Raw genomic sequence first — 19832 nt, forward strand, 5'->3', positions numbered from 1 at the left:
TTTTCAGGTTTATAATAATTTTATTAAAATTTTTTTTTAAATTAACAAAACATTTATAAATGTTCACAAAAATCAACATATATAAGCAAATTTAACACCATAAACATTATATATAATATTAATTATTTCAAAAACTTTTAAAACATTATTTTAAAACAACCGCTAAGGCGGAGTAATGTCACAATAATAATAATAAAAGCTTTTTAATTTGGTTTGTCTGCTAGCCGATAAACAATTTCATTTTTAAATACAGCAATTCAGACCATGCTTTTTATATAATATTTCTCTATTGCATTACCAACAGACTCTGCTTTGATTGTTGTACAAGCATTCACAAGCGTTAAATAGATATAATATAAAATGTATTGAAATCATATCTTAATTTTTGTGTGAAGAGGCCAACTAGTTTGTTTAAAAAAATGTAGAATGACAGATAGAAAGAAAAAATATAAAACATTAAATTGCGTGTCCGTGCAAATTGTCATATATTGTGAAGGAGAAAGTATAATTGAATTAAGTATTTAAATATTTATTATGTAGTCAAGTTAATGTTAAAGTAAAAATCAAAAAAAATTGTAACAATAAATTAGACATGTAGTTGGATAAAATTAGTAAACCCAGAATTTGCATAATACAAAAACCTTTAGTCAGACATAAATTGAATTAGATGTAATTCAATTAATCTTAGTACCGTTCCTTTAAGAGTAAGTACTTTTTATGAAATCTATTTTCATATATTACATACGTATAAATATTTCTATTTTTAGCATTTCTTTTTTTATTTAACATAACTAATTCGTTAATTTGTTGTGAACTAATTTTTCAAAAAAAAAGTATATGTATAACTCCAGTGTGAATAAATATAAAAATTTTGATACCAATTAACAAATTTGTAGTAAAATAGCATTCTAAAATAAGGTAAGTAAATAAAAAATATATTAAAAAATTTATATAATACCACAAATTATATGAAAATGTAACTAAAACTGGATGAAGTGGTTGTATAAAGAAAAATCAAATAATTTCCACATGCATTGTTACGTTATATCGCACTTACTTAGAAAGGGGCTTAGCAGAGGTAAGCATATTTATAAATATTCCAGATATTCATATATTATACGTATGTATATCAAAAAACGAACTCGTACTTAAAAAATTGATTTTTATAAAATTTTGATGTGCTATATATGATATGTGATCACATTGATTTAATAAATTGGCAGAATTTGCTTTCTTTTTGAGAATTAATTAATTGAGAATTAATAATTCAAATTAGTTGGAAGGCACATTCATATCGTAGTTTGTGTGAATTATTAAGTTCTGACAGTTTCAGTTTTATTTCAGAGATCCATAAGCCTTTTTGTGGTTAACACATATGTTAAGTGAATAAAAATATAAAACTATAACTGTATGTGCTTTTTGCAATAATAATAAATATAATAAACTATAAAACTATTACAAATATTTTTATTATAAAATTTTCTGTTTCACTTTAATTCCATAAAAGTACAAATAATTCTATTGATATACATACATATGTATATACACATATTTTATATATTTCCAATTAACATTAAATTTTTATTTAATATCATATTAGAAAGTAATAATATAATATTTTGCGCAATTTATTATAAATAAAATTTTCTCAATTTCAAATATTAAAGCACATACATGTGTATATTTTTTTCTAAAAATACTCATTCGGTGAATATGTTTTCGTGTGTTTAAAAAGATTTAAAAATCTGTTTCTTGCTCAATGCAAAAAAATATTGATAAAAAAAGTAAAATTTTTTAAACGTGTTCTATGTTTTTTTTTGCAATTCTGAAATAAAAACAAAAATATTCGATATGTATGTATATAGCCAGGCAAACTAAATTAAATGTAAGGATTTTCAATGGATAAGAATTAAAAAACAAGAGCTCATATGAAACTTTAAGATATATGTATTTCGAATCAAATTGATTTGTTTTTTAAACTGTTGCGCATTTACACCTGCACCTGCATAAACTAATTTTAATATGTATTCTTGTTTATAAAAAGCAATTCTTTATTTGTATATAATACAATTAAACAAATTTGAATTAAATATATTTATAGCTAGTTATAAGGCTTAGAAATATTATACATATTATTACGCTAATTTCGTTTTATTGTAATATCTAGATATATATTGATATATATATGTATATATTGAATGTTTTATTTTAATTTTAGATTATTATAACGGGTAGTCATCAACATGGACAGTATGAATAACGTACATAATGAAGGCGGTAGTTATTCCTTCAGTGCACAAAATGTTAGTCCTTGCGTTAAAAATTCAAACAAAAAATGGTCTATAAGCAGGCTGTTTTTAAAAAAAAAAGAAATCAATTCAGATTCTTCATCACAAGAGGATGAAGCAGGATTCAAATCAATTCAGAAAAATAACCGTACTAAAAACAGTAAACAAAAATCTAATATCAAGAAGACATATGACAATAGAAAGTGTAATGAACTAAGATTATTTCAAAATAGTGATATTTCAATAATGTCTCTTAACTCTGGGAAAGTAATTGATCAGAATAATAGTAAAGAACCAGAATATGAACTATTTTTACCATTTGAAACATCTCCAATTGATGTAAATGCAGCACATCTACATAAGCCGTTGAACCATCCAGACTTGAGGAATTCAACAACTTCATTACCACCATTATTTAATAAGCCATTAACTAATTTTTCATCTAATGCATCCCAAAGACAAAGTAGTGATGGAAACACCAACATTGGTGCACTAGTTGTAAATGTTAGCAATCGTCGTACTCGGAGTGCTCGTAATGAGCGTTATTATAAGCGGCTATCTCGTGATTTTGAAAACTCTACGAAAAAAGATGAGAGGCTGTTTTATACTTCAGTTACGAAACCAAAAAAATCTAAAGAATTTTTTGATAATATTAATTTTTTACCTGTTGATAATACTCGACAATCTGGACTTAATGGTAATTTTGACTCACAGTTTGAAAATACTTATGGCTTACAAAACATCAGTCCGTATGTATCTTATAGCAAACAAACACAAGGTACTAATCAGTTATTAAATCCAATTGATACAAAGAGGAGTATAAGTTGCGATAGTCAAATCTGTTCAAATGTCATTAATAAATGCTTATCTCTTACACCTCCGACACCACCGCCAAGAGGCACATCACGACAAATACATGTTAGCAAAAGTATGCAAATTTTAAACAATACTCGTTCGCGTCCACAATCGTATGCTTTCGATGAAAATTCTAGGTTATGTTCTTCAGATATAAAAGAATATAAAAACACTTTGATAAAAAGTGGTAAAAAATACCAATCAAGATCAGCTCACTTGTTAAATACTATTCCCATAAATTCAGTTGCAAAAAATTTAGAGCCTGTGGAAACAGTATCAAAAAGTCGTCGGTTTATAACTCGTGGCAATCGAAGTCCACTAAATCGAAAAAGTTCGCCAACTGTTAAAATGGCTACAGATTATACATATGACACTTTACCAGTCATTGATGGAACTTGTACTTTATCACATAATACTGTACCTAATACTAGTAGTATATATTATATTGCTGACGCTTTACCTAGATCTCGGAAACCAATACATGTCAATAATATGATGACAATAAATAATGACAATTTGAATAAACAAATTGCGCAGTTGGTTGAAGTTTCAAATATATCAAATATTGCTGAAAAAATTGTAGATCAACATAATAATACGAGTGAAAACTATAATGAAAAGAAAAATTTATTCCCCAACAGCTGTAATTGTTTTAAAATAAAAAATAACACTGTCGAAAACACAAAATTAAGTCTTATAAGTGGTAAACAATGCGAATGCGGTAATGTTACGCATATTGAACAAGATAAACATAGCAAACCTTATAAAAACCACAAAAACTTGGTTAACTTAATGACATCAAATATTCAAAATTCAAACGATGTTTATAACGAAAATCTTTATGATCGATATGTTGCAGAAAGGCGTGAAAAGCATAAAATGCCTATATATGAAACATATATGAGGCCACATAACAATGTTAATGTATATAATAAATTGCAACAATCTCAATTAGAATCGTCATCTAATCTTGAAGATGCTATAAATGAGTTGGAAACTATATATAAAAGTTTAGATTTTCAAGAAACATCTAAAACTAGTGATAATGAAAGTTTCTTCAATTTAAAAAATAATAATTTTTGTCAATATGATTCATATGATGAGGAATCGCCTTCAGGGGAACCAGATCCAGTGCTTGACGATGTTGCATATCGAAATATGAAAATTGTAAATAGTAAGACAGTTGAAGTACTTCCATTTGGTATCCCCTTAAAACCTATCGTTCAAGCATCAAAAACAGATTACCTAAATATTCATTCTATTACTAATATGAAGAAACGTGAAATAACGAATTTACCTGATATTGTAAAAGATGATTTAGCGGTTCGTACTTTACGCAAAGATAATCCCCTTACAAATCAAATGTGCATACCTCCTAAATGTGAACAGAAAGGAAATCGTGTTATACGTACTCAATCTGCAAATAATTTTGCACTCATTAAACGTGATGCAGCTAAACCTTCTGGGGGCGATGTTAAATTTTACACTGAAGTAACACCAGCTATCAAACGATCGGAAAGTGCAGAAAATATGTATAAATTAAATGTAACAAAAGAAGATTGCGATCTTTTACATACATTATGTAACATGAAACATAAAGATTGTTTATTAAGTGCAACTGCCAATGTAACTGTAACTGCGAAACATATACAAATCCCATTTCACCACCCAAGTCAGAAAGGTGCAATATCTGAATTGCCTAATAAATTATTTTCCTCAAGTGATAATCCAAATAAGACAATGATTGCAAAAGATAAAACTTTATCTCCACAATTTCCAGGGACTAATAATGGAAATGAAAATCTGGAAAATAGTACCACACTTAGTAAAAAATTCAAAAAATTATGTAATGATAATGATACTTGCTTTCATAATACACATGAAAAAAGTTTGATAAATAGTAAAGAAGAAATTGAAAATGTTTCCAGTAAGACAATAAGTAATAATCTCACTCCTACTCCAAGTGAAATTGTGTCTAAAAATATCATTAATTTATTAAAAACAGATAAGGAATGTGAGGATAGAAAATATGATAAAACATTTTTAGTAGAAATGTCGAAACCAACTACAAAATGTGATTTAGCTGTTCCCAATTTGTTAAAAAATTTGGATCCAATAAAATCAGATAAAATTGAAGAAATATCTAAACGTTGCATGATTGATTTAATTAAACTTGGGAACGATGTAGAAGTAGTTGGTAAAAATAATGTTATAATCGAGCCAGATATCGTACGTATGAATAGCATTAGCATTTTTGAAAAATGTCAGCAAAATATATCGCCTAACAAACAAATAGTCGAAAAAGATTCGCAGCATATATGTCATAGTAAAAATAATAATGAAAATGCACTCAATTCAAGTGTCGGAGCTTCCTCAATGTCGTCATCTAGCGATTGTTTAGTAAAATCATCTAGTCTTTCTATTAATCTACACCAGTCTTCAAGTATAACTTCCTTTAATCCTTATTCATCAAGTGATTATATAAAATCGTCAAGCAGTGAGAATCCTACCCTTAGCACAGATGCTATAAAAACATTTAGTACTACTTCATATGATGCCAAATCATCTAGTACAACGCCAAATATAACAACAAATAGTAATATAAGTCATTCCCCAACACCACCTTTACGTTTTTGTGAAGATAAAAATTTGAGTAACTTATCTGAAGTGTCCAATGAAGGTTTATTACTGTCACCGGAATATAATTCAACAGAAGAATTAACAACCATATTTGGAATTGGACAATATTTAATACGTGATGTTAAAAGTGAAAATTCAAAATTAAATGAAAATGAATCAGGTAATATCGAGTGTATTGAACATAATACATCGATAATAAGTGTTTTGCTCGTAACTAATCATCTATTGCTTGAAAATTCGCTGGTGATTAAATGCTTTAATCACTGTATTTACTGCTATTTTTTGAGTGATCAGCATGAAACATATTTAAAAATTGGTCATGTGTCCCATATCTGTACTTGTAATGCTAACAATGTTATTGCCATTGCATTCCCAATAAATACTTATAAATTTTTTTATACGATGTATTTAAAATATTTACAATATGGGTTAATGGAACCAGAAATGCTTATTGAGGCCTTAATAAAAATATATGAAAGTAACACTGAAATATTACATATGCAGCACAATAAAAAATTAAAAAATTTTTATGAAAAACTTAATGAAGTAAATATATTTCCTGTAATAATTGACAAATCATTTCAATTATATATAATAAATATAAACAATAGTTCAAACAAAAAAGAGTACTTATGTACCGATATAAAGAGCAAATACAAAACATATGGATGGAATATAGATCAATTATGTGGCTTAATAAAATTTAACAAATTTAAAAAAAGTGATCATATTAATAGAATATATAATAAAACTGAATATCTTATGTATAACAAACTAAATATTAAAAGTAAGAATACTGATTTAATTTTGTATAAAAACAAAGGGTATACATTTATAAAGCCATCAAAAGTAAAGAAACGCATGGTTAATATTTTGCAATCATCTGAACATATACTGACAGCCTGTTCACTTGATATTATATCGCCTGATGATATGCGTACTATAATTATAATATTTATAAGCATATTAACATTTATTGCTACTATAATATTTTGATACTAAAATTTTATTTAAATAAAAAAAACTATTGTAATGGATTAAATTAAAATATACATACATAATTTTATTTGTGCTAAGATGTAATTAATAAATTTCGAATGCGCAGCTATGCTCTTGTTATTTAGAAACATTTCATAATTAAGTTTAATATTGCAAAACGTGTTTTTTAAATATATTGAATTATGTTTTAGTAATCATTTTTTTTTTTTTTGTATATATTGCAAATACTGTAAATTTCTTTGTTTAATTTTTTATTCTGTTTTGTATATAAAATGAATACATTTTTTCTGATTATTACTTTCTGATTATTATTAATAAATTTCATTCTAATCATGTTGAATAAAAATATTTTTAATGTTGATGTAAGTTTAACTAACTGTTAATTTAAGCTATATGTGGACCGATAAACCTAATAAATCTTATGTTATGACGTGTAATTTAAATTTTTTGTTATTGTGATTATTATGTTCTTGTATTCCGTAAATGTGCATTTGTATAAGTTAATATTTTGTTTTCCATTAGAATTTATGATAAGTATAAAAAACACAAAATGTGACAATAAAAAGAATTAATTTATTTCTAGGATGAAATTTTAAAAAACATTTAGATATACATATGCTTGTCTTCATTTTATTACTTAAATAAAATCTTTGCATATTGTTAAGTTGTTAAAATTGAATATATAAATATATTCAATATTATATTGTATATTATATTTAAAATATTTAGTATTCTAAAAAGTATTCTAAAATTAGCTTTAAGTATATATTGTGGAAGAAATAATTACCTACATATTGCAATGAATTAATCAGATATATGCAATTTTGCTGTACTATATGCGCCAGAAAAAGAATTCGTGAATGCGCTTATGCAGATTAACAGATTAAAATATAATAACAGTTTAATATACATATGTGTAAATTTTTATTTTTTTAAGCTGTGTTTCAACTTTCGTGAATTCGTGAATGCGCTTATGCAGATTAGCAGATTAAAATATAATAACAGTTAAATATACATATTTGTAACATTTTATTTTTTTAAGCTGTGTTTCAACTGTGTACAAAAGAGTTTATTTGCTTATAGATTATGTTTTTATTTTTTTAGTCATATACTTTTAATATGATATTTAATATATTTATTTAAAAAATTGTTTTTGCGTTTATGCTTGGAATTAGTGGTTTTATAATGGTTTAGTGGCATTTTACATTATATTGATTTCTATTTTCGAAAATTAACTTGGTCATTATTATTTTTTTTCTTTGTACGACAAATAAAGAACTTTCGTCGATGTTTTTATTTGGCTTCAGTCTATATTAATAGAAAACTGACCGTGTACATGTGCATAATCAATGCAATGAAAAACATTTCTTTTCGACAGTCTTATTCACTAATAGTACTTTACAGCGCTGCACAAAACTATTCAGCTCAATCGATAGCTAACAATTGTAATGAAAATAGTATATAATGAAAGGCAGGTTCCGTAATATATTCTGTCGGAAAAAAAGAAATAGAACGGAAATTGTATTAAAAATAAAAGTTACATACTACATTTTGAATATATGAAAATTAAAAAAAAAGTAACCTACAATGAATATAAGTAAAGAGTGTTTAATTCGTGAAGGTGTTGTGGCTCAAAATAGCGAAAAAATCAGAAAAAATAACAAATCGATGTATCACAAAGAAAGTGTAGGAGCATTTGAGTTCGATTTTTCCTTTTATCAAAGTTAGTAATATACATTTTTCATATATAAAATATTAATTAATGTGCCAAATGTTTTATAATATATGTATATAGAAAAATTTTTAATTATTTAATCAATAGATTAATTAAACTACGACTGCATAACATGCAGAGGTTTCACTCAAATGAAACTTAGAAAATGCAGACACATACACATTATTTATTAATGTTTTGATTTAATTTAAACCGAAAATATTTTAATGAAAATATTCCTTGTTTGCAGTTAATCAGAGTTCATTTTAGCAGTTAACACAGTAATGTATATATAATATCCTGAGGTCTTATATTCAAACTAAGGTTAATGAAAAATAAAGATAGATATACTATTGTCAATTATTATTTTTGCCATCGTGTCAAAAGATTATATCAAAAACATATAAGTGAAACTTAATTAAGTTTACACACTCTACTGACAAAATAGATCTTGATTGTGTCACTTACTGCATTTGTTATTTTCTTGTAGAAAAACATTTTTTCTTGTAATTTATTACTAATACCAATTGCTGAAGTATAAGTAATAAATTTTATAAGCGTACAACTAATTTAGAAAACTATTTAAAAGTATCATTCAACTTTTAAATTACTGTATATTTGACTGCATATTTGAATTGTTTGTTTATAATATGCTTGAAAAGGAAAATACAATATCTATAAAAGCATGAAAAATAAATTATTTAATGTAAAGCAGTTATTTGTATGACAAAATAATTATTGAAATTTATATTTCAGGAGCCGCGGATCATGGTATCGCTGGTAATATAAACTGTGATAATAAAATACAACAGTCGCAGAATCCAACGGTTTATAAAGAGCATCATCCACATTTTTATAATCATACTAGTGCTAAATACTCTACTAATGAAAGGTTACAGTCGAAAAATCTTGAAAATATATATGATACTTTAAATGAAAATTATAAAAGTGTGTATAAATCGCCATCTATATTAACAGAAACTCAACAATTTCCTAGTATTATTAAAAGAAATATTTATCAAGAAACAAGTCTACAAAATGAATTTTCACATTCAGTTAAAAATAAAACTATTTGTAATAAAGTGGTAGACGAGAAATGGGATAGTTCAAATTTGCTTGTTGATCAGAGGAAAGGTGATTTAATTAATTTAACTGATAACTTTTCAAAACATTGTAATATATCATCATCGAACGAAAGTAAATTTGAAAAATTATTACATCCAAATGAATCTGTAGATTACACTAACAACAGTAGTTCACATCAAAATACAAACACATCTAATGTAAGATTTTCACCTGCTAGAAGTAGATATTTATATCGCTTTGCAAATCGTAAACGAATTGTTCGCGTACGAAGCGAATCTCGTCCAATTAACTTCCTTTATGATATTATGTACAAAGAAAATTGTTTGAATTACATGAGTGACGAAGACTCAGAAGTAGCATATAGATTTAATAAAGAAGATCAAACTGATATTAACCATTTTGAAAAATCAAATAATTTAGAGTACCCAAACGCTCAAATTAAATCAATTTGTGAAAATAATGAAATTCCTTTATTAAATACTTCCAACAAAAATGATCATAATGAAAATGTTAAACTTTTATACAATTCAAGAACTCAAATGAACAAAACTGTAAAAGATTTTTGTTTAAAATCATCATCATTGCCGCCTGATCTTGTATCTAGCGAGTGTAATACCAATACTCAAAGTCGAGGTGAAATAATTAAAAATAAGAATAATATTTCAATATGTAAAAATGGACAAAATAATAAATGTGATCTATTCAAAGTTAAATATGACTCTTTTGATAAATTTAAGATAAAAGAGATTGATACAGTAAACGATAAAATTGCATCTATAAAAACAGTCACTAACGCATTGCTAAACTGTCCGCAAATTTTCAATAACCATATAACGCATACCATTTCTAAAGAATATACAAACAAAGAAAAGCTAGAGGACCAGTCTCCAGACAACCTTGAAAAGTCTACTATAAATTCCAGTGGGTGAGTATATTTTATAAAGTGTTAATATATTATAATATGTAAGTTAAATATTTTACAACAGCTATTAGAGTATATTGTTAAAAAAGCAGTATATTTTTAATATTATCTTAGGAAAAGAAGAAATGAACTATAAAAGTTTGGATTGTCTCTAATTTATATAATATCAATATGAATGTGTCTCAATTAAAATAGTCTCCCTTAGATTCTTATAAAAATTATAGTAATTAAAGTTGTAACGACAATTTTTTGTCGCTCCTTCCGCCGGGGTAATACTCAGTGGCTGGTCTTGGGTCGTTGGGTCTTGGGACGTTTTAATCTTTATTTATTAATGAATTTACTTAAATCTTAACAGTGTTCACTTATTCTATGTTTATATTGTATCTGTGTGGTGCCCTATTACATGATATTCGATAATAGTCAGCGTATCGTTCTTTGCTGCTTGCTGTAGTTTGCTGCTGATGTTTGTTCTTCGATACCTGTTGTAAAAGGGTTTATAGTTATACACGTTGTTAAAAAAGGACGTGTTCACGCCTATATATGATTTGGTATAAAAATGTGTTCACGCTTTACGTTAGGATTTCGCAACAGGATATTAACGTGTTCACGCTTATATTTGCTACCGTGGAAGGATATAAACGTGTTCACGTTTATGTACGGTGGCTATAGGAGGATTAAAACGGTTTCACGCTTTATATCAGGATTTCGTAACAAGATATGAACGTGTCCACACTTATATTTGTTACCGTGTAAGGATATCCTGATATATATAAATAAATAAATAAAAAAGGGCCAGGTGTTTCCTTCATACTTAGCCCCGTGTACTGCCTTAGGAATTTGATTATATCTGTCCTCTGGTAATGCCTTCGAATGCTTCTGCGTGCTTCTGTCTACTTAGGGTGTCGATCACTAACTCCCCCTGCGTGCGAGTGATGACTTCAACTGTCGATCACTATCTCACTTTCCTGAACAAATGCATTGTCTTATATACGCATTGCTGGTTTGCAATCCTTACAAAGTATATACGATATTCTTTCGATGTCCCCAGCAATTTCTGTTAGATTGTTTTTGATTAGCTTCGCTTATTAACGCGAGTACCGAATCAAAGAACCTATAGTTAAAATAATTTACTTTCATAGTCAGTGAAATCCCGAATTTGAATGCCTTTAAGTGTGTGTTTGTTGTGATACATTTTGTTATGAATTCATCTTACCCAAAATTGTCGTAATGTATGCATTATAGAACAAAATTTTCGGAATATATGCTTTTTAAAATAGGTATATCATTGTAACTAGTTATTGCACAAGTTTTATCACAAATTCTCTATTTCACTAATGTAATATTAAAAATAAGTGTGTAGTTAACTTACTAAACTTATGGTTTTATTATTTATTTTATAATTATTTATTATTTTAGAAAGTCATTTTGATAAAATAGAATATAATTGAATTTCAACGATGTTGGCTTTCAGAGAACACTACGACCATGATTGATTTTTTGCGTTACATACTGGCTAACCTTAGATTAAAAGCCAAAATGTCTGTTGTTGAAATTCAGTCAAGGATAGGAACTTTCGCTCTAGCAGTCTCTTCCTATTCCAAACCAAAGCCAGACAGTCTAAAATAATGTGCCTACAGAGTCTCTTTAGACATCATATTAAGATAATAAGGCAGCTCATTATCAGCCCATTAGATAATATTAAATAACAACTTCAGTTCCGTTTTACTATGGAGGGATATCCTACTTTAGTTGAACGCACGCACTATCTTTTTAACATGAATATTACCTGGGGTGTTGCGCTAGTAGCTTCTTCTTTCGGTTACAAATTTTTCTGTTAGAGATCCTCTTATGGAGCAACTTATACCACTTTAAGGCAAAGGTCCACAGAGTTGAGCAGCATTATATAGTGTTGTCACACTGTTGTCACTGATACGGTTAGTTGCATTAACTTGAAACTGGTATCATTCGATTAAAGATGTAATTTACATTGTAATTAGTAAAAAGTTTGTCTTTGTCAAATTTCTTAAGTATATATCGAAGAATTTAAAAAAAACGCGATGACAATTTATACCAAAAATTGTTATTATATTATATATTATTTTTTTGGAGGACTTATGTAGAAAAAATTCAAAACGACAATATATACAGTATGATTATTGTATTAACTTGAAATTAGTCTCATTTGAGCTAATATAACAAAATGTATTATAATCATTCAAAACATTGGTTCGAAATAATTTTTATATTTCGAATAAATATTATATCTTATCTGATAAGTGGTATGATATCAAAAAATCATTTATTTTTATCAATTGAAATATGTATGTCTCGTTCGTTTTAGAATGATATTTAACAAATTACATAAAAATTTGTTGAAAAAAGCGGCTGTGGAAAATTTTTTTACTATAAGTTTTGGGCATGTTTGCATCATATTATGCGTAATTGCGCATATACCAGAGTATTTGACGCATGTGCCTTCTATTGAATATATGTATATATAAGCTCCTTTAGTTGTGGTTTATTAAAGTATTGCACTATATTGAAAAAATTTATACTATGTGTGTATCCTTGTTTTACCATTTGCTGCTGAGCACATTACTATTCAGAAATCAAAAAGTGTTTTTTACAATTACAGTTTAAAATTTTATTAACAAAATAAGTAAATATTTGTATATTTTTTAGTTATGCTTTTTACCATACGAACAATAAACTTCTTTTTATAAACGTTTAATACAATATATCTCTCTCTAGAATTGATAACAATTTTAAGGCAGAACAATTTTGTAGTCCCAGTTCTTCTAATGAACGAACGTAAACCTTTGAAGTTTAGAGTAGTTGTGAGTTTATTTTTTTAAATGTTTCTGTTTAAAAATTTTAAGAAACTGTAATTTCTTTACATTTTAATAGTTTTGCATACAAATGAAATGTTGAAAAGTATCCATTCTCACACCAAAAAAAAAAAATGGAAAAACAGGCAATTGAACTTAGTGAAATAAATATTAAACTAAATTCAAACACAAATCCTTTAGAACAACTGCATTTTATGACTTTTTTTCACTCCTGTCTGTTCTACTATTCGCCCAATGTTGTCTCTAAAGATTATATCACAGTGATGTCATTTTAATATATCAGTAACAGCAACCTTTGGTATTTGACACATACATATACATATGTATAAATGAATTTTAATATTTAAAATATCTGAATGTTCAGCGAAAAAATAATCATAAAAACCTTGTTGCAAATCATTACTGTTTAGAAATTAGTTTCTTGGTCATATTATTTTTAAAACGAAATGTGGTTTATATTTATTAAAATTTTTGAGTGATATTTTAATTTTTGCATTGATTTCAATACATACGCAAGTTATTTTATAGTTAATGTATACTATTATGCCGGGAATGTTCTTAGTTAAAGACTTATCATATTCATCTTTTAAATATATAGCAAAGTAATTTTTGTAGAAAATTAAATTCATTTTTATGTTATTATTTGACTAGTGTGATATAAACTAATAGATATTTTTTTCGCGAATTTGAGATTTTATATTTTTATTTTAATATGTTATTACATTTTTTTTATAGAATAATCTCCGATTCTGATGAAAGTTTTGTATCAATTGATATTTGTACAGAACAAAACGATCATTTGAATAAAATGAATAATAACCGTTCGCAATTAATTGATTTTAGTGGTCCTAAGCAGGTAGCTGTCATAATTAAAACAAAGAATGTACAAGAAGACATCCATCCTTGCTGTAATGAAAATTTTTTAAGTTCAGGAACTTCATCTAAAACCATTGAAACTAATACTAATGTTACAGACAAATGCAGTAATGGCAAACTGATGGACGTAAATGCTGCTCATTATGTAAACCTGACTAAACTTTCAGGTAAAGAATGTTCAATTTTTATGTTAGTTTAAATTGTAAAAGTCGCTTGCAATTTTTTTTTTGCGCAAATGCCAGTATGAAAAAATATAATATACTAGTATTTTCTATTAACAAAATTTTAACTAATTTGTTTAGAAAAACTAGAAAAAAACTGCAGTTACATTGTAATCACCTTCATTTTGTTTATAATGCCACAATATATTAAATAAAATAAAAATGTAACAAATACGTTTAATGGGAATCTTACATATTAGAAGAATAGAATAGAAATAAACAGGTTACCAACTCCTAACAGACCGGAGCACCGCGACCATAATTGATCTTTTGTGCTGCTACAGACCCTAATAGAAAAAAGAGATTGCTTCTTTCGAATTATAAATTCAGGACCTTTCAATTTCAGAAGAGGACAGTAGTTCTTGACTCAGTGACCTTTTCCTGGCCCAGATCAAGGCTGAACAGTCACAAAGAATGTAATTGGAAGTCTCGTCCAGGGTTTGAATTGCTTGCTGAAAAATAGAAAAAGCTACCATATTTTGACTAATGCATAAATATTGACCAGTCAATTTTTTTCAAACGACTAATTGCTAATGCATTGCATATGAAAATAAAATAAGAATATGCATTAGCAACAGCAAAAAACGCAAACTGGTTTCATTTTGATTGCTTGCTAATAGTCGATTTTACATTTTTGACTATTATGCTTTTGAATATATGCAACGTACTTGCTTATGCGTTAGCTGCTTGTGTTTTGCTATTAGCAAATGTGTGTGGATTTCTTCTTTTTGTTTTTGTTTTAAGCGCGGTGCAGACTATCATACTGGTGTGTCATACGAGTTGCGTTCTCTCTTGCTCAAATTTCTTCTAGCGACCGAATTTGAACAGGTATGACACACAAGAGTAGGCAAAATTTTTGAAGAGTGCTTTTGCGGGTAGTGTTGTGAAAATTTGTGTGTTTAAAATAAAATTTTAAAATTGAAAAAATTGATAATTAACGTGTAGGTTGTGCTTTGCTTATAATTGATTATAATTTTGTATATTTTATATATGCCGCGTTTTTTTTTGCGATCTTTATATTCACAGCTTTGGACATCCCACAAACAGCGATTACTTTTATTAACATTCGATGAAAGCATCTAAAAATGCTTTATCTGCATCCATATTCATATTTTTTATTTTTTAGATTTATTGGTCATTAAGCACAGTAGTTAAAATGAAAAGATCAGTAAAGGACCGTAGTTAATTTCATTCACTACCTGTAAAGTTTCTTAAGAAATTTTTCATAAATAGATCATACAAATAATGTATATATGTATATACATGTATATACATAAGAATGTATATATCTTATTTGTTTGATCATTTCCATATTTTTGTTAGTTAAAGGTTATTAACATTTAAAATTCTTTTATTTTAATGACAAGTTTTAACAAAGAAAAGCATATTTAGAATACAAAGTATTATATCTTAAATTTGGGTTATTAATTAATTGTTATTACGACCAATTTTCAATACATTTTTTTATTACTGGGCTTAGATCATAAATTTAACGATGTTTATATTTAGATGTTTTTTTAAAAAAGTTTTACTTATAATCATCGTTTATAAATTAAAATAAAATAAAATAAAATATTTAATAAATTAAACAAAATATTTAATATATTACATAAAATATTTAATTGTATTTTAATTTTTTATAAGAATTTTATGTAAAAATTTATATTTTTTTTTAACTAAAATACAATTAAATATTTAACACAAATTTATAAGTGTAATTTTAATAATAATAAATAATAATAATAATAAAACACTAATAATAAAATAATAAAAAAACATATTAAATTTATATTAAAATTTTACATATATCACCTGCTTACAATAAATTTGCAAGGCAAAAATGCTCTTGTATGACGTATGAATCGTTAGGGGTGACAGACTATCATACACAACACGTATGCGAGAGCTGCTCACCAAAATTTTGGTGAGCACGCCAACATGTTGGTAAAAGGTGCAGACTATCATACCTGTGTGTCATACGACGTTTTTCTCTCTCGTCCCAGTAGAAAAAGTGGTCTTCGAAGACATTGTCTTCAAGACGGTCTTTGATACCGCGTCCGCATGTTCAAGCAAATTTGCAAAACAATTGCTCAAAACATGAATATAAATACTCTTTCTTTGCTTTCTCTCTCATTTTTAGTGTTCATAGCAACGTATTTGAAATTTGCCTCAGATGACGCTGTTTTATAAATGAAGTGACGCAATAATTTTGAAGTGTAGTAAATAAACATTTGTGAAATAAATATTAAAAAAATCAAAATGAATAAAGAAACAAAATCATTAAACTATGAAATATTAAAAAAAAGAAATCAAATCAAAACAAATTAAACATTGACTTAGTTCCTGGAAAATATATTGATATTAATATTGAAGACAATAATTCTAGTGAAAGTTGTTTAAGAAACGAAACAAAGGATGTTGAAAATAAAAAAACTAAAAACACTTGTGAAAAATTAGCTGTTATATTTAAAAAACACAGGATTAACAGGCGTTGTGGTAATGATATTTTAGAACTCTTAAGATCAGAAGGTTTAATTGTACCAAAATCCTCTTCAACGCTTTTGAAAACATATAAAACTTCAACAATTGATGATAGCGAAATGCTATAAATTATTTTATATTAGTTTTAGTTAATTTTAGATATGTTAAGTTATATTAAGTTAATTATTTAAATTAATTTTCATTATGTTTACTAGTTTTTACTAGTTTATTTTTAATATCTTAATAAAATTTATAATAATTTATAATAAAATTTATAATTTACTTTTAAAACTTTTAATTTTGAATGTAATGTAAGAAATTATTATATAAAATAAATAAAAGTACAAAATACAACAATTTCTTTCTACTTATTTAAAGAGAAAATTGAAATTCATTTAAAATTTAAAGAGCGCAATAAAAGAGTAGAAATAAAAAAAAGGGTGAAAAAATTATATGAGCACTGCACTAAGAGCGCACAACTTTCTGTCGAATGCGTCCGTTATGCAAGACATGGTCTTCGAGACGGTCTTCGAGACATGTACACAAAAATTCATTGAAGACATTTGGCTAATTTGTATGAAAGTGTCTTCGAAGACCGTCATACATTTGGATCGATCGGTCTTCATGTATGTATCCATGTCTTGAAGACGTCTTCGATGACGGATCGATCCGTTTTCTACTGGGTATATTCAAAGCACCAACAAAGACATAATGCGCACACATTCCCTTAAAGCGCGGTGCAGACTATCATACTGGTATGTCATACCCCAGTAGAAAACGGATCGATCCGTCATCGAAGACGTCTTCAAGACATGGATACATACATGAAGACCGATCGATCCAAATGTATGACGGTCTTCGAAGACACTTTCATACAAATTAGCCAAATGTCTTCAATGAATTTTTGTGTACATGTTTCGAAGACCGTCTCGAAGACCATGTCTTGCATAACGGACGCATTCGATAGAAAGTTGTGCGCTCTTAGTGGAGTGCTCATATAATTTTTTCACTCTTTTTTTTATTTCTACTCTTTTATTGCACTCTTTAAATTTTAAATGAATTTCAATTTTCTCTTTAAATAAGTAGAAAGAAATTGTTGTATTTTGTACTTTTATTTATTTTATATAATAATTTCTTACATTACATTCAAAATTAAAAGTTTTAAAAGTAAATTATAAATTTTAATAAGATATTAAAAATAAATTAAATTAAACAATAAAACTTAAAAACTAAGAAAACATAATGAAAATTAATTTAAATAATTAACTTAATATAACTTAGCATATCTAAAATTAACTAAAACTAATATAAAATAATTTATAGCATTTCGCTATCATCTATTGTTGAAGTTTTATATGTTTTCAAAAGCGTTGAAAAGGATTTTGGTACAATTAAACCTTCTGATCTTAAGAGTTCTAAAATATCATTACCAGACGCCTGTTAATCCTGTGTTTTTTTAAATATAACAGCTAATTTTTCACAAGTGTTTTTAGTTTTTTTATTTTCAACATCCTTTGTTTCGTTTCTTAAACAACTTTCACTGGAATTATTGTCCTCAATATTAATATCAATATATTTTTCAGGAACTAGGTCAATATTTAATTTGTTTTGATTTAATTTCTTTTTTTTAATATTTCATAGTTTAATGATTTTGTTTCTTTATTCATTTTGATTTTTTTAATATTTATTTCACAAATGTTTATTTACTACACTTCAAAATTATTGCGTCACTTCATTTATAAAACATAGCGTCATCTGAGGCAAAATTCAAATACGTTGCTATGAACACTAAAAATGAGAGAGAAAGCAAAGAAAGAGTATTTACATTCATGTTTTGAGCAATTGTTTTACAAATTTGCTTGAAAATGCGGACGCGGTATCAAAGACCGTCTTGAAGACAATGTCTTCGAAGACCACTTTTTCTACTGGGTAGTTGTGCAAAATTGTAAGTAATATGTGTGCGTACAATTTGTATGCAATTAATATAATTTTATCTGTAATTAGATTATGCCTAAATTTATGTTTTTTTTAATTATTAAATTTATGATTTATATATATATATATACACTTAGCAGAAAAAACTCTGCGTACAGAAAGTAAATTTTGTTTCAACTATAAAAAAATTATTAAATAAATAGATTTTTTAAATCAATTTTATTTTTTATTTGTACTTTAATTTGTTATCTTCATTTTAAGTTAAAACTTATTTCTAACTTAAACCTAGATATGAAAGTACAGATATTTTCCACTTTTAGCTTCTCAAAAAATGTCAGTATATTTTATGTATTTGCGATGCAACCATCTGTTTGCAATAATGTGCGTCGATGAAGTATGTCCTTCACAAAAAGTAGTGTTATTGCATTTAGAGTAATAATCTAAACCAACAGTATGTTGGTATAAGCCTTTTCGATGGGTTCAACGTTTTCAACGCTTTCTTTTATCGATACAAGCAATTAAAAAAAAAAAGAAAAGTCTTACGATACTAAATCCGGTTTAACATCATCAGTGGTTGATGGTTAAAATGATATTTTCAGTACAAAGTCGGTAACGAGTGTCGATTGATAAAAGCAATTTTTGATCCTTAGTCAACTTGTGTGGAATAAACTGCACATTAAATAAAATGCGTTTAATTGATATTTTTAAGATAATTCATTGCAAAAGCATGAATATCAATGAAAGTTTAGATACATCTTTGTTAAATTTTATTTGTATTGGTAAATAGTTTTGTATTGATAATACAAACACACAATCAGCCTAAATACAATATTTCTGACTTCAGTTTGTTTCTCAATCTAAAACGTACTATTGGATCGGACAAATATTAAATGTTTTATGCAAGTAGCGATACCAATATTTACCCATAAAATAATATCGTAAAAAACGAAAAGAAAATATTTTATG

General features: G+C 26.7%; 1 protein-coding gene across 8 annotated transcripts in view; it reads left to right on the forward strand.

The window, feature by feature from the left end:
• Positions 1-446: 446 nt before the first annotated feature.
• LOC119673439 overlaps positions 447-19832 on the forward strand; it is a 63194-nt gene continuing 43808 nt past the window's right edge. For 4 of the 8 annotated variants that reach the window (XM_038084709.1, XM_038084711.1, XM_038084712.1 and 1 more), the window contains exons 1-4: positions 481-704; positions 2219-5943; positions 9253-10507; positions 14089-14396. In XM_038084709.1, the coding sequence (XP_037940637.1) occupies positions 2244-5943; positions 9253-10507; positions 14089-14396 (5263 nt within the window). In that variant the 5' untranslated portion in view covers positions 481-704; positions 2219-2243. Of the gene's footprint in view, positions 705-2218; positions 5944-8106; positions 8506-9252; positions 10508-14088; positions 14397-19832 lie in introns of those variants that run through there. The other 4 variants (XM_038084710.1, XM_038084716.1, XM_038084714.1 and 1 more) reach the window with 4 other exon arrangements.

Source organism: Teleopsis dalmanni, chromosome 1 (genome assembly GCF_002237135.1).
Source record: "Teleopsis dalmanni isolate 2A chromosome 1, ASM223713v2, whole genome shotgun sequence".
Lineage (NCBI taxonomy): Eukaryota > Metazoa > Arthropoda > Insecta > Diptera > Diopsidae > Teleopsis > Teleopsis dalmanni.